Here is a 15,860-nt window from a genome sequence, read left to right on the forward strand (position 1 = left end):
ATTTGCCTAGGACATACAGTTTTTAACTCATTTTACATAATTTTCTTTGTGTTTATTGAACTTTTTACCTGGCATATTCAAATCTTATTTCTAAATACATACAACAGAAAAATTTAGATTCTTAAAGTAGCTACATTCAAATTACCCAGGAGTAATTGGCCACCTGAGCAGCTGGATAAAGCAGTTTCTTTGAAATATACTTCAAGGCCAGGCGCGGTGGCTCAAGCCTGTAATCCCAGCACTTTGGGAGGCCAAGGCGGGCAGATCACCTGAGGTCGGGAGTTCGAGACTAGCCTGGCCAACATGGTGAAACCCCATCTCTACAAAATACAAAAATTAGCTGGGCGTGGTGGCACACGGCCTGTAATCCCAGCTACTTGGGAGGCTGAGGCAAGTGAATCACTTGAACCCGGGAGGCAGAGGTTGCAGTGAGCCAAGATCACACCACTGCACTCCAGCCTGGGTGACAGAGCAAGACCCTGTCTTCATAAAATGTATATATATAATTATATAAATAAATATATAATATGTATTTTATATGCTTATACATAAATAAATGTCATATGTATAATTTTATGTTTTTATTTATATATATATATATATGCGCGCCTATAATCCCAGCTACTACTTAGGAGGCTGAGGTAGGAGAATCACTTGAACCCAGGAAGCCAAGGTTGTAGTAAGGCAAGATTGCGCCACTGCACTCCAGCCTAGGCAACAGAACAAGACTCCATCTCAAAAAAGAAAAGAAAAAGAAATTATGGGTACAATTGAAACACATGTAAGGAGGCCATGCGCTGAAAACAGTTGAACTGTTTGCACTGAACAAATGATTCTCAATGTTTGGTCAGTAGACCAGCAGCAACAGCATCACCTGAGGACTTGTTAAAAAGGCATATTCTCAGTTCTACCCAATATCTACAAAATCAGAATCTCTGGAGGGGGACCCAGCCATCTGTCTGTTAACAAACCCTGCAGGTGATTCTGTTGCAGATAGACACTAGTTTGACAACTGCTGTCAGATGCTGTATTGTTTTATTTAATTTTATTTTCTTACTATGCAGTGATTTATTTCTGGGTTTCAGGTTACAATGCCCTTTTAAGATATGAAGGATTTGAAAATGACTCTGGTCTGGACTTCTGGTGCAATATATGTGGTTCTGATATCCATCCAGTTGGTTGGTGTGCAGCCAGCGGAAAACCTCTTGTTCCTCCTAGAAGTAAGTAGCTTATTTACCCTTAACGTACTTTTTTATATGTGTACTTTAATGCTGTTTTACACATAGCAATGTTAAAGTATTATGGAAATTAAAGGCCAGGTATGGTCGCTCACACCTGCCTGTAAATCCCAGCACTTTGGGAGGCCGAGGCAGTTGGATCACTTGAGGTCAGGTGTTTGAGAGCAGCCTGACCAACATGGCGAAACCCCATCTCGACTAAAAATATAAAAATTAGCTGGGCATGGTGGTGTGTGCCTGTACTCAGGAGGCTGAGGCAGAAGAATCCTTGAACTGGGGAGATGGAGGTTGCAGTGAGCCAAGATCGCACCACTGCACTCCAGCCTGGGTGACAGAGCGAGACTCCATCTCAAAAAAAAAAAAAAAAAAAAGAAAGTAATTTTTTGGTGTCAAGCAGCTTTTTGCTGGCAAGGCATATACTTGCTTTCTCTATATTTGTTACCTTTCAGAATGTTAATAGTCTGACTTTGCAAGGAAATTTGTTACTTTTTTAACAAATAATTTATGAAGCAGTTCTTTTTTGCCAAAGTATGACTGGTTATTTCTTCTGTTTTAGCTATTCAGCATAAATATACAAACTGGAAAGCTTTTCTAGTGAAACGACTTACTGGTGCCAAAACACTTCCTCCTGATTTCTCACAAAAGGTAAAAACAGGATCTTATAAAGACTGAAGAGGCCGGGCGCGGTGGCTTAAGCCTGTAATCCCAGCAGTTTGGGAGGCCGAGATGGGTGGATCACGAGGTCAGGAGATTGAGACCATCCTGGCTAACACAGTGAAACCCCGTCTCTACTAAAAAATACAAAAAAAAAAAAAACTAGCTGGGCGAGGTGGTGGGCGCCTGTAGTTCCATCTACTTGGGAGGCTGAGGCAGGAGAATGGCATAAACCCTGGAGGCGGAGCTTGCAGCGAGCTGAGATCTGGCCACTGCACTCCAGCCTGGGCGACAGAGCGAGACTCCATCTCAAAAAAAAAAAAAAGACTGAAGAGCTCTAAAAAACAAGGGTAACAAAGAACATTTTTAAGGAATTGTTTTAATTTTGTGAACCAGATGATGTGTGTTACATTTCAAATGCATTCAGTATTTTTTACAGTATAATACGAAAATTTCTTGTAGACAAGAAATTCTTGTCATGAATTTCGAGCAGTTTTTTTTGTATGCTTTTAAGGTTTCAGAGAGTATGCAGTATCCTTTCAAACCTTGCATGAGAGTAGAAGTGGTTGACAAGAGGCATTTGTGTCGAACACGAGTAGCAGTGGTGGAAAGTGTAATTGGAGGAAGATTAAGACTAGTGTATGAAGAAAGCGAAGATAGAACAGATGACTTCTGGTGCCATATGCACAGCCCATTAATACATCATATCGGTTGGTCTCGAAGCATAGGTCATCGATTCAAAAGATCTGGTAAGCACCTGTCACAAGAACTCCTGTCAAAAGCATCATTGAGGCTGAATTATACTAGTTGGTTATTTTTCTCTGCAGAATTGCACAGATCAAAAATAGCATTCTAGTTTTTTGGGCTGCTTATTCTACCTTAATTAGTGAAGGTTCACACCATGTTAGTGTCCTAATAAATTTTTTTATATTCTTTCCACTTGTTCTCCAAAAGAATGAACTTTTGGTCACAACTACAGTTATTTCTTTCTTTTATTATTCAGCCTATTATTCAGCCCATTTGAAAGATCTAAAGATCCCTTTCCCTTTCCATTCAATTTTAATCAAAATAGCAAGATGAAATGTGGTTAGACTTAATACTAAGCACATGAAAACATGCTTCTAAAGTTGTAATTTTCTAACTAGGGAATTACATTAAAATTATGAGCATTAAAATTGGCTGAATATATTTAAAAGCATATATGCACATGTACCCTGAAGAGAGAAAAGACTATTAAAGAATATTCACCCCAAATGTAGAAGGCATGTCTTTTTGCCATGTTTTATAGTATGACATACCTTGTGAGTTTGAAGCCTTCAAAGAACGTGGTTTTTGGTCTTCTCACAAATGCTGACAGATTAGTGTGTAACTTTTCCTTGTAGATATTACAAAGAAACAGGATGGACATTTTGATACACCACCACATTTATTTGCTAAGGTAAGAAGTTTTTATAAGAACCCTCATTTGTAAATTAGGTTTGAAAGAGGGTTGTGGGTTTTTTCCTAAAATTACGGAAATCACAGTTACATGTGTTCACTTAAAAGAATTAAGACCTTGTAAATTCATAGGTGTCACAACTCTTTATTATAATTATTCTTAAATTCTATTTGTCTGAATTCTCTCTAAACTTTGATGGAAGTTTGAGTTATAATACTAGGTAGGTAGGAGAAGGCACCTGGTAAATCTTTTCACATTGGTAATATTTTAATTATTAAAATAACAACATTTGTAACAGTAGATGTGCTTTCATATAATTCTTTAGGTAAAAGAAGTAGACCAGAGTGGGGAATGGTTCAAGGAAGGAATGAAATTGGAAGCTATAGACCCATTAAATCTTTCTACAATATGTGTCGCAACCATTAGAAAGGTAAGATAATAGGTTTTAAAATATAGAAATGCAATTATAGGATTTGGGTGTAAGCTAATAGAAGGAGTCCCCAAGCATATTCATTTTGACATAAAATGTGTATGTGTGTGTATCTTCACTGGAGAGAAGGTTGCTAGGAATTTCAAAATAAGTTTGAATTCCTGATCTTTCTTATATAGTTTATTGTCAAGATTGTCATTTTGAGTCTGCTACATTTACTTGTGGAAGTATATCCTAATTTAGAGGGAAAATATTTATTTAAGTTACTTCTAGTCAAGGCTAGTCCAATTCAGAATTGTAACAAGGCCAAGTTTATCTTCAGTTTCCTGTGTTTCCTTTTTAGGCCCTTTTCTTCCTTTTGGTGGTAGTTTTTGCTTCTTTTCTCTTTTCCCCCTCATCTGAAACTGCTCGTACAAAAAGACCTAGAAGAGAGATTCTTGGGTTTTGTTTGTTTGTTCATTTTTTTGAGACACAATCTCTCTCTGTCACCTAGGCGGGAGTGCAGTAGTGTGATCACAGGCTCAAGTGACCTTCCCACCTCAGCCTTCAGAGTGGCTGGGATCACTGGTGTGTCCTTTCATGCCTGGCTAATTTTCTTATTTTTATTTTTGTAGGTACAGGGTCTCCCTAGGTTGCCCAGGCTGGTCTCAGACTCCTGGGCTCAGGCAATCCTCCTAAAGTTCTAGGATTATAGACATGAGCCACAGCGCCCAGCTTTTTTTTTTTTTTCTTTTTAAGACATGGTCTCACTCTGTCACCCAGGCTGGAGTGCAGTGGCATGATCTCAGCACACTGCAACCTCTGCCTCCCAGGCTCAAGTGATCCTCCTGCCTCAGCCCCCTGAGTAGCTGGGACTACAGGTGCTGGCTAATTTTTATATATTTTGTAGAGATGGGATTTCACCATATTGCCCAGGCTGGTCTCGAATTCCTGGACTCAAGTGACCCACCTGCCTCGGCCTCCCACAGTGCTGGGATTACAGGCATGAGCCACCACGCCTGGCCTTTCCTTTTTTTTTTTTTTTCCCTGAGATGGTGTCTCGCCCTGTCACCCAGGCTGTAGTGCAGTGGCGTGATCATAGCTCACCACAGCCTTGAGCTCAAGCAGTTCTCCCACTTCAGCTTCCTGAGCAGCTGGCACTACAGGCACAAGCCACCACACCCAGCCAGTTTTTTGTTGTTGTTGTTTTCTTTAGCAATAGGGTCTCACTGTATTGCCCAGGATAGTCTCAAACTCCGGAGCTCAAGCAGTTCTCCTGCCTCAGCTGAGTAGCTGGAATTACAGGCAGGGGCCACCTGCCTGGCTAACATTGGCGGTTTTTTAAGGCCCCAGGTGAATATCATGTACAGCCATGGTCTAGAACCACCTAAGGAAAATCTGCTTACATAAAGGTGTAACTTAAGTCATAATTTGCATTTCAACGGTTTAAAACCTTGAGCTAAAAGAAAAACAATTATGATGGCCTGGGCATGGTAGCTCACACCTGTAATCCCAGCACTTTGGGAGGCTGAGGCGAGCAGATCACAAGGTCAGGATATCAAGACCATCCTGTCTAATACGGTGAAACCCCATCTCTACTAAAAATACAAAAAATTAGCCAAGCGTGGTGGCGTGCGCCTGTAGTCCCAGCTACTTGGGAGGCTGAGGCAGGAGAATCACTTGAACCCAGGAGGTGGGGGTTGCAGTGAGCCGAGATGGCGCCACTGCACTCCAGCCTGGGCGACAGAGCGAGACTCCATCTCAGAAAAGGAAAAAGAAAAACAATTATGATGACTGCCATGTCACATGGTCAAACAGCTGGACAAGACTGGCTCCAAACCCTGTTCCTCCTCTTTTCCTGACTAGTGATCAGAATGACCCAGTAAGATTTAAAACAGGCCGAGGCAGGCAGATCACAAGGTCAGGAGTTCGAGACCAGCCTGGCCAATATGGTGAGACCCCATCTCTACTAAAAACACAAAAATTAGCTGGGCATGGTGGCAGGCGCCTGTAGTTCCAACTGCTCGGGAGGCTGAGGCAGAAGAATTGCTTGAACCCAGGAAGGGGAGGTTGCAGTGAGCTGAGATTGCACCACTGCATTCCATCCTAGGCAACAGAGCAAGACTGTCTCAAAAAAAAAAAAAAAAAATTTAAAACACTGATTCCTGAAACACCTTTATCATGTTAAAAAGGAAAAAAAAAAAAGGCCAGGCCAAGTGGCTCACACCTGTAATTCCAGCACTTTAGAAGGGTGGGTCACGAGGTCAGGAGTTCAAGACCAGCCTGGCCAACATGATGAAACTAAAAATACAAAAAAATTAGCCGGGCCTGGGGGCAGGCGCCTGTAATCCCAGTAACTTGGGAGGCTGAGGCAGGAGAATTGCTTGAACCTGGGACACAGAAGTTGTAGTGAGCTGAGATCGTGCCATTGCACTCCAGCCTGGGCAACAAGAGCAAAAACTCTGTCTCAAAAAAAAAAAGAAAAAATTAAAGGCTTGGTGCGATGCCTTACGCCTGTAATCCCAGCACTTTGGGAGGCCAAGGCGGGTGGATCACTTGAGGTCAGGAGTTCAAGACCAGCCTGGCAAACATGATGAAACCCCATCTCCATACAAAAATTAGCCAGGTGTGGTGGTGTGCGCTTGTAATCCCAGCTACTCGAAAGGCTGAGGCAAGAGAATCACTTGAACCCGGGAGGCGGAGGTTGCAGTGAGCTGAGATCTAGCCACTGCCCTTTGGCCTAGGCATAGAGTGAGACTCCATCTCAAATAACAACAACAACAAAAATCACATAGATTCCCACGATCTACTCCATGTCTACACGATCAGAATCACAGTCAAGGCCAGGCTTGGTGGCTCACGCCTGCAGTTCCAGCACTTTGGGAGGCTGAGGTGGGAGGATCCTTTCAGTTCTAGCTACCACCCATGTGACAGCAGTCTCTGTGTCTGTTGATTCTAATTACTGAGAAAGAGTCTGAATAGCTGAGCTAAGCCTTTGGTTTGGGTCCATATGTGATACATACAAGTCCCTAGTCCAGTCACCTGTATTTAGAAGAATGAAGAAAGGAATCCCATGTAAGTGGGATAGTTCTGTCCAGAGGTCGTAGGCAAAGCTGTCAAACTTGAGAGTAGTAAATTTAGTGTACATGTTTACCATATAGAAATAACCAGAGAAAGGAACTTGGGGGAAGAGACCAAAAGATAGTGTGGAACCAGTATTACAGGCTTTAAACACTTGGTCAAGTGATCCGAGAGTTTTTAGTAGACAGGATAACTTGGTGTAAAGGTTCTGGCCTGAACAGAGACTGGACTGAAGGAAATTTTTACTAAGAGGGGCAGCATCCATAGAGGATGGCTGAAAGCAATTATATCAAACAAGATAGCAAAGTCAAGACAGATTAATGGCAAGTTGAGGTAGAGTTGTGGAACATGGTGATTGATTACCTCTAAAGGAGTAAGAGGAGTTGTTGATTTGACACCCTGTACTAACTCAGAGAATACGTTCAGCATGCAGGTAAAATGCTGGACCGAGACACTGGAAGAGAGGCAAACTCATGATAAAACTTCAGGAATCACTGGTGTAAAAGTTGATCATTATAGCACTGGGGTGGATGAGGTCATCAAAACAGACAGAAAAAAGCTAAAATCAGAAACGTGAAGGTTGGAGGTGAAAGAGCAAGTACCAAAAGGAATGCAGAAGGAATGATCAGAGAGATGAGAAGATTGATTGGTAGACCAGAATGTGATAAGAGACTAGGAGAAAATGTTTCAGAAAGTTAAGAGTAGGTTGGGTGTGGTAGCTCAGACCTGTAATCCTAGTACTTTGGGAGGCTGAGGCGGGCAGATCGCTTGAGCCCACCTTGGCCCCCAGGAGTTCGCTACCAGCCTAAGCAATAGGGCAAAACCCTGTCTCTACAAAAATTAGCTGGGTGTGGTGGCACACCTATAGACCCAGCTACCCAGGAGGCTAAAGTGGGAGGATCACTTGAGCTCACGGAAGTTGGCTTCAGTGAGCCATGATTGTACCACTGCACCTCAGCCTGGGCAACCGTGTCTCAAAAAAAAAAAAAAAAAAAGTAGTGAGCAAGTAGCAGATACTCAGTGAGGCTGAAATTTGAGGAGGGTAGTGCTGGGGGAAAAGGCCACTGGGTTGGGCAAATTAGGAGTTTATTTGTGAATTTAGCAGTTTAGATAAAGGCAAAATACTGCAGGAAAAAGCCAAAAACAAAAATTAAACAAATAAATAAAAAATATAAAGGAATATTTGGGAGGCAGAGGCAGGAGGATCACTTGAGGCCAGGAATTCAACCCAGCCAACATGGCAAAACCCCATCTGTACTAAAAATACAAAAATTAGTCAGGTGTGGTGGTGAGCACCTGTAATCCCAGCTACTTGGGAGCCTGAGACAGAAGAATTACTTGAACACAGTAGGGGGAGGTTGCAGTGGGCTGAGAATGCATCACTGCACAACAAAGTGATGCATTGGACAACAAAGTTGCACTGGACAACAAAGTGAGACGCCATCTCAAAAAAAAAAAAAGTGTATATAATAATAGATAAAGACAAAAATCAACTGCAAGGAGTTGCGTATATGTAACTTGAATTGAGTCTTTGGGTGAATAGAATTTATTCTACTATTCTATAACTTTGAACCTATTTTAAAGTAAAAAAAAATTTTTTTTCCCCCTTTGAGACAGTCTCGCTCTGTCGCCCAGGCTGGAGTGCAGTGGCATGATCTCGGCTCATTGTAACCTCCGCCTCCCAGGTTCAAGCAATTCTCCCTGCCTCAGCCTCCCAAGTAGCTGGGATTACAGGCGCCTGCACCATGCCTGGCTAATTTTTGTATTTTTAGTAGAGACAGGGTTTCACCATGTTGGCCAGTCTGGTCTCGAACTCCTGACCTCAGGTGATCTGCCTACCTTGGCCTCCCAAAGTGCTGGGATTATAGGCATGAGCTACCGCGCCCGGCCAAAATATTTTTAATATAATGGAAATTGGGAACATTAGAATATAAGAGATGGTCTTTTGAAAGCAAAATTCCAATGGTAATAGGACAAGATGGGGAAGTTTATCTTAGTTTTAAAGAGTGGGGGCAGCCTGGCCAAGGTGGGTGGGTCACCTTAGGTCAGGAGTTCCAAGACCAGCCTGGCCAACGTGATGAAACCCCATCTCTACTAAAAATACAAAAATCAGCTGGGCATGCTAGCACATGCCTGTAATCCCAGCTACTTGGGAGGCTGAGGCAGGAGAATCACTTGAACCCGGGAGGCAGAGGTTGCAGTGAGCCAAGATCAACCCATTGCACTTCAGCCTAGGTGACAAGGGAAACTCCGTCTCAAAAAAAAAAAAAGGCGGAGTGGGGACAGCCGGGAGTGGTGGCTCATGCCTATAATCCCAACACTTTGGGAGGCCAAAGCAGAAGGATCACTTGAGCCTAGGAGTTTGAGACCAGCCTGAGCAACATGGTGAGACCCCATCTCTACAAAATAAAAATTAAAAAATTAGCCAAGTGTGATGGTGTGCACCTGTAGTCCTAGCTACTCAGGAGGCAGAGACAGAAGCTACTTGAGCCGGGGAGGTCAAGGCTGCAGTGGGCCATGTTTGCACCATTGCACTCCAGCCTGAATGACAGAGCAAGACCTTGTCTCAAAAAGGGGGAGTGGGTTACTTGTTACAACAGTCTCTGAGGCGTGAAGAAACAAACAAGAGGACCCTTAACGTGGACCAGCCTTAGCATCTGCCATAGAGGAGTATGGTTATCTGTAGCATAAAAGAGATGAAGTTGGAGGTTGAAGAAAGTGGAGACGGTTTGTAAAAACTCTATGTGATAAATCAGAAAGAAAGAAGTAAAAGTGATATCAAGTAGGATTTGGAGCCTAGCTGAAACTAGATAGGTAAATTATAAGAGCACTCAGCCCCAGTTTCATGATGCTGCGACAGCAGGCAGCTATAGCCATGGTCAAAGGCACTGCTTTTCCCAGACCTCTGAGGTCAGTTCTAGGTAATCCTGCTTTTATTTCTGGAACACACTAGAATTTACATAGGTTTTTTTCATTAGAACTTCTGTTATTTAACATAACTCAATAGAGAAGCATGTTTCACTTTGAAGAGACCTTTATATAATAGATTTTCCTTTCTTTTAGAATGTCAAAGTATTATTTTTGTAATAGTAGTATCTAATTTCAAGTACTTAGAATTCTCTTAATTTAAAAGGTGCTAGCTGATGGATTCCTGATGATTGGGATCGATGGCTCAGAAGCAGCAGACGGATCTGACTGGTTCTGTTACCATGCAACCTCTCCTTCTATTTTTCCTGTCGGTTTCTGTGAAATTAACATGATCGAACTTACTCCACCCAGAGGTACTTCATCCTAATATAAACACTGGAGTTTAATCTTTACTTTCTTCTTACATGGTTTCCATTTACAACATTTAACACAGCTCTAGATTTCCTGAGTATGTATATAATGTGTGTGGATATACATATACATACAGGAGCTGTAGGTTGCTCTAAAAATATAAAGTACTGTATTCTAGCTTACTTTAATAAATTACAGTAGTATATAATTTTTCCTGAGCATCTGTGTATTTTATAACATGAATTGGTATTCTCAAACTCTGTTGAGTCAGTAATACAGGCTCAACAGGCTATGGCATATATAATTTTTTTTTTCCCCCAGTAAAGACAGGGTCTTACTCTGTTGCCCAGGCTGAAGTGCAGTGGCACAATCATAGCTCACGGTAACTTCCAATTCCTGGGTCCAAGCAATCCTCCCACCTCAGCCTCCCTAGTAGCTGAAACTATAGCTGAAAGGCACAACCATGTCTGACTTTTTTTTTTTTTTTTTCTTTTTTCTTTGTATGTACAGACGGGACTCTCACTGTGTTACCCAGGCTGGTCTTGAAATCCTGGCCTCAAGTGATCCTCCCACTTCAGCCTCCCCAAAGCACTGGGATTAGGAGTGAACCACCACATTTAGCTATGTGGACTTTTTTTTTTTTTTTTTTGAGACAGTCTCGCTCTGTCACCCAGGCTGGAATGCAATGATGCTATCTCACCTCTTTACAGCCTCCACCTCCCAGGTTCAAGTGATTCTTGTGCCTCCCCTCCCAAGTAGCTGGAATTGCAGGTGTGCACCACCACGCCCAGCTGATTTTTCTATTTTTAATAGAGATGGGGTTTCACCATGTAGGCCAGGCTCATCACAAACTCCTGGTCTCAAATGATCTGCCCACCTTGGCCTCCCAACGTGCTGGGATTATAGGTGTGAGCCACTGCACCCAGCCCTATGTGGACTTATAAAAGGATGGCTGTTTTACTCATGGTTTAACCAGTCATTTTCCAAATTTTAATACTTGAGCATTAAGTTGTTCCTCTAAGAAAGGAGGAAAGCTATAACAGAGGTCTATAAACATGGCATTTGCTCAGCCAGTTTTCTTTCTTGCAAGGAAAGAAAAATATCACTCCATAGTATTAGGTGCTAGACTCTTCTAAAGCCTAGGATTGAAAGAGCAAGTGTACCCTTGTAGTAAACAGAAAAAGAGAGCCACTTTTGCGTTACACTAAGTGGGCGTACCAGTGTTTCTAGAAAGGGGAGGGAAATCTGTGTAACATGGAAGAATTATTGCACTAGCAGTATAAATCATATAGGCCAGGTGCAGTGGCTCACGCCTGTAATCCCAGCACTTTGAGAGACTGAGGCAGGAGGATTGCTTGAGACCAGAAGTTTGAGAACAACCTGAGCAACATAGGGAGACCTTGTCTCTACTAAAAACAACAAAAAATTAGCCTGTCACAGTGGCATGCACGTGTATTCGCAGCTACTAGAGAGGCTGAGGCAGGAGAATCACTTGAGCCCTGGAGGTTGAGGCTGCAGTAAGTCGTTGAGAGCACTACTGCACTCCAGCCTGGGTGACAGAGCAAGACCCTGTCTCAAAAAAAATAAAATTGATCATGTAACCTATGCTCTTAAGATTTTGTATACTGTTACTTTTTGTCTGCATTTTAATATTATGCTAATTTTAAATGAACTGCTAGTTAAACCAGTTGTGTTTTTTAGGTTACACAAAACTTCCTTTTAAATGGTTTGACTACCTCAGGGAAACTGGCTCCATTGCAGCACCAGTAAAACTATTTAATAAGGTAAATTTAAATGGCAGCATAATTATGTGAGGACTTATTAATGCCCCACAAATACAATTTATGTTCATAAAAATGTCTTTGCTTTATATTAGAATTTCTCATTGGAGATGTAATATAAACAGATATATAGCAATGAAACAATATGAATATTTTCTTTACCTAGGAATCAAAACTTGTTTCCAAACTATGTTTCATGTTTAATCCGAATGAAAATGAAATGAATACTTTTCCTAACTAGTTTTTCAATGCTTCACCTTCATATTATGTTTAAATAGTTAAAGAATTATTTGGAATTTTTGGTTTAAATTATGTTATTTACCTTGTCGCGTCTGTTTTTTGCTTTCTTAATGGTAGTAGGGTTGCGCATTCTTTCTTTATACCAATATTAATGTTTTCTTCTCTGTGTCAGGATGTTCCAAATCACGGATTTCGTGTAGGAATGAAATTAGAAGCAGTAGATCTCATGGAGCCACGTTTAATATGTGTAGCCACAGTAACTCGAATTATTCATCGTCTCTTGAGGATACATTTTGATGGATGGGAAGAAGAGTATGATCAGTGGGTAGACTGTGAGTCCCCTGACCTCTATCCTGTAGGGTGGTGTCAGTTAACTGGATATCAACTACAGCCTCCAGCATCACAGTGTAAGTTGGTATACAGAAAAGGTGTCCTTTTGTAAAAATCAGCAATTCTCCAGAGGACTATCTCACATAAGTCATCTTTTGAGCTCACAGGACAAGAATATACCTATGTCTGATTGGTTGCCAGGTAAGACATTAAGACTCAACAACAATATCACAGAATCAGACCATGTGTACCATGGCAGTGTGAATCCAATAGTCAGTTACATAATGACTATAGAAACACAACAGTCACCAAATTAAACTAGACTTACTATTTTAGTGAGTTAAAAATTACAGACTAAAAGTTTATTGGTATGTAATAAATGGTTTTGAGTAAATAGTGGAATCTGTCTCGTTTTGAGGCTGTGGTTTTGTAGGAACAAGTATCCTTATTTTCAGACCATGATGTACTTAAATAAGTCTTGGTAAAGATAGTTCATCTAAGTTGTATCTAGACAACTGTATCATCTAAATTGTAAACAATTATCTGGTACCAATTTTCCTTTTTATTTTTCAGCATCAAGAGAAAACCAATCAGCTTCATCAAAACAGAAGAAAAAGGCTAAGTCCCAGCAATACAAAGGACATAAGAAAAGTGGGTCACCACGTGGTGTTCACATACATTTTCTAATTGTTAACTAATTGGAGTCACAGTGTTCTTGGACAGAAAATGCTATCTCTTGTGAGAACTGATGATTGTGCGTTATGTATTGTGCTTAAAGGTGCAGTATGCCATAAAAGGCAAACCCTTGCAATAATGAGAAACACTGATGTTTTACTGACAGGAGAAATGATTACCACAGTATTTAAAGTATACATGGTAAAGAATAGAGCCTGTGAATGACTCTTGAAATAATATGTAAAACCTACTAAAATTTAATCCTTTTTAAAAACTTTATTTAAAAAGAAAAATTAGCAGCCGGGTGCAGTGGCTCACGCCTATAATCCCAGCACTTTAGGAGGCTGAGGCGGGCGGATCACGAGGTCAGGAGATTGAGACCATTCTGGCTAACACGGTGAAACCTGTCTCCACCAAAAATACAAAAAATATGCCAGGTGTGGTGGCGGGCGTCTGTAGTCCCAACTACTCAGGAGGCTGAGGCAGGAGAATCGCGTGAACCTGGGAGGCAGAGGTTGCAGTGAGCCAAGATTGCGCCACTACCTCCAGCTTGGGCAACACAGCAAGACTCTATCCCAAAAAAACAAACAAAAAAACATTAGCAGATGCTTGATGCTTACAGTAGATGTGAAGCCTAATAAACCCATTTTTCTTAGAAAGCAAAACTTTCTGGAGTGATACTGGTAAGAAATCCAAGTTGATGGCAAACAAGCTTTACCAAATCTTTCTAGAAATGCTTTCTATACTAAAAAATTAGCCAGGCGTGGTGACTCATGTCTGTAATCCCAGCTACTTGGGAGGCTGAGGCAGGAGAATCACTTGAACCCGGGAGGCTGAGGCAGGAGAATCACTTGAACCCAGGAGGCAGAGGTTGAGGTGAACCGAGATCGTGCCATTGCACTCTAGCCTAGGCAACAAGAGCGAAACTCCATCTCAAAAAAAAAATTTTTTTTCTATGCTATGTTTTACCTTACAGTGAATTGTTGGCATAAGCCAAAGTAATATAAAATATATTGTTAACTATATTTGATTTTTTTAAATCTAATTCCCCATCATAGAAAACCATAGCTTCTCTCTTCATAAAACTTGTCAGAGAATATTTCATTCTTTTGTGTAGGTGTGTGTGTGTGTGTGTGTGTGTGTGAGACAAGATCTTACCTTGTTGCCCAGGCTGGAATGGAGTGCAGTGGCACAATCTCCACTCACTACAGCCTTGACTTTCCCTGGCTCAAGCAGTCCTCCCACCCCAGCTTCCTGAGTAGCTTGAACCACAGGTATGTGTTGCCACACACTCAGCTAATTTTTGTTTTTTTTGTAGAGACAGAGCCTTGCCATGTTGCCCAGACTGGGCTCAAACTTCCAGGCTCAAGCGATCTGCCTGCCTCAGCCTCCCAAAGTCCTGGGATTACAGACATGAGCCACCACACCTGGCCATATTTCATTTCATTCTTAGATAAGGTTATATATATATCTATATAAATATATATATATATATATATTTTTTTTTTTTTTTGAGACAGAGTCTCAGTCTCTCACCCAGGCTGGAATGCAGTGGTATGATCTTGGCTCACTGCAGCCTCGACTTCCCGGGTACAAGCAATTCGCCCACCTCAGCCCCTGGAGTAGCTGGAACTACAGGAGTATACCACCATGTCCAGCTAGTTTTTATATTTTTACAAAAATGGTGGTCTCACCATGCACCATGTTGCCCAGGCTGGTCTCAAACTCCTGGGTTCAAGCAATCAATCCGCTGCCTCAGCCTCCCAAAGTGCTGGGATTACAGGTGTGATCCTCTGAGTCTGGCCAATTTTTATTTAAAGATACTTTTTAAGTTGGACTGGACGCCGTGACTCATGCCTGTAATCCCAGCAACTTTGGGAGGCCAAGGCGGGCGGATAGCTTTAGACCAGCCTGGACAACATGGCAAGATCCCATCTCTAAGAACAAAAAAAGAAAGAAAACAAGCTATTTAAAAAATGTAAAAGTACACTTGAGGATTAAAACTGAAACAGATTTTTCCAGCTGATTTGCCAAATGTGCTCAGGTACGTGCCGATCTGCCTCAGTTACAACCTAGAGACTGAAGTGGCAAGAAGAATCAAATACACTCTGTTCTAAACTTTCTGATGTTTGCTTGTTAAGTGGGAAACTAAAAAATTTCTACTGTCCACTCTAGTGGTACTTTGAAAAATAGGTTTTCTCCCAGCACAAAAGCCATGTCAGCCACACAGAAGTAGCAACCTACAGGCCTGTCTCTTGACCTCTTGTTTATAGGCACAAGCCTCCCACAGGCTCAGAATTATTTTGCCCACCAGCTGCTTGCCAGGTCTGATACTCACCTAAAAGAACTTTAGGGAGCATTACCAAACCAGCCTGATGAAAGGGAATTATCATATATGTAAGTGGGTAGCAAGAATTCCCATGGGAACTTCATTTATGTCAGTGGGCTGACAATAGCAGGTATGACCACTAAGCTTTCTGTGAAGTAAATAACAAGTCTGCTTTCACTTTCTGTTGGATAAGACTCTGGAATTTCAGAATTTTCTTTCCAAGATGTCAATTTAAAAATGGTTTTTACTACTCAGTGGCTATATGACATTGCTTTTTAGAACTAATCTGTGAGCTTTGTGTAGACAATTGGTTTGCCTCCTTCAGCGTGACTCTTGTAGGATTTGTTTCTGACTTGGGTTTAAACTGTTTTGAATTAATGGGCTGGGAACATGGAAAGAAATGTGT

At 41.5% G+C, this 15,860-nt stretch overlaps 1 protein-coding gene and 2 long non-coding RNA genes across 52 annotated transcripts in view; all 3 read left to right on the top strand.

Annotated features, from left to right (window-relative positions):
- Positions 1 to 15,860, top strand: part of MBTD1 (mbt domain containing 1) — an 84,964-nt gene that overhangs the window by 56,634 nt on the left and 12,470 nt on the right. For 49 of the 50 annotated variants that reach the window (XM_015119253.3, XM_028836342.2, XM_028836340.2 and 46 more), the window contains 9 exons: positions 1,086 to 1,220; positions 1,795 to 1,883; positions 2,407 to 2,641; positions 3,275 to 3,330; positions 3,656 to 3,760; positions 9,954 to 10,101; positions 11,801 to 11,883; positions 12,293 to 12,527; positions 13,024 to 13,101. In XM_015119253.3, the coding sequence (XP_014974739.1) occupies positions 1,086 to 1,220; positions 1,795 to 1,883; positions 2,407 to 2,641; positions 3,275 to 3,330; positions 3,656 to 3,760; positions 9,954 to 10,101; positions 11,801 to 11,883; positions 12,293 to 12,527; positions 13,024 to 13,101 (1,164 nt within the window). Of the gene's footprint in view, positions 1 to 1,085; positions 1,221 to 1,794; positions 1,884 to 2,406; positions 2,642 to 3,274; positions 3,331 to 3,655; positions 3,761 to 9,953; positions 10,102 to 11,800; positions 11,884 to 12,292; positions 13,102 to 15,860 lie in introns of those variants that run through there. The other variant, XM_077971118.1, reaches the window with a different exon arrangement.
- On the top strand, positions 4,758 to 5,723 carry LOC144335576 (uncharacterized). Its single transcript, XR_013406500.1, has 2 exons — positions 4,758 to 5,000; positions 5,411 to 5,723. It is a non-coding gene; the product is annotated as an uncharacterized LOC144335576 (long non-coding RNA).
- On the top strand, positions 6,167 to 8,280 carry LOC144335579 (uncharacterized). Its single transcript, XR_013406504.1, has 3 exons — positions 6,167 to 6,232; positions 6,587 to 7,346; positions 7,713 to 8,280. It is a non-coding gene; the product is annotated as an uncharacterized LOC144335579 (long non-coding RNA).

This window comes from Macaca mulatta, chromosome 16 (genome assembly GCF_049350105.2).
Source record: "Macaca mulatta isolate MMU2019108-1 chromosome 16, T2T-MMU8v2.0, whole genome shotgun sequence".
NCBI lineage: Eukaryota > Metazoa > Chordata > Mammalia > Primates > Cercopithecidae > Macaca > Macaca mulatta.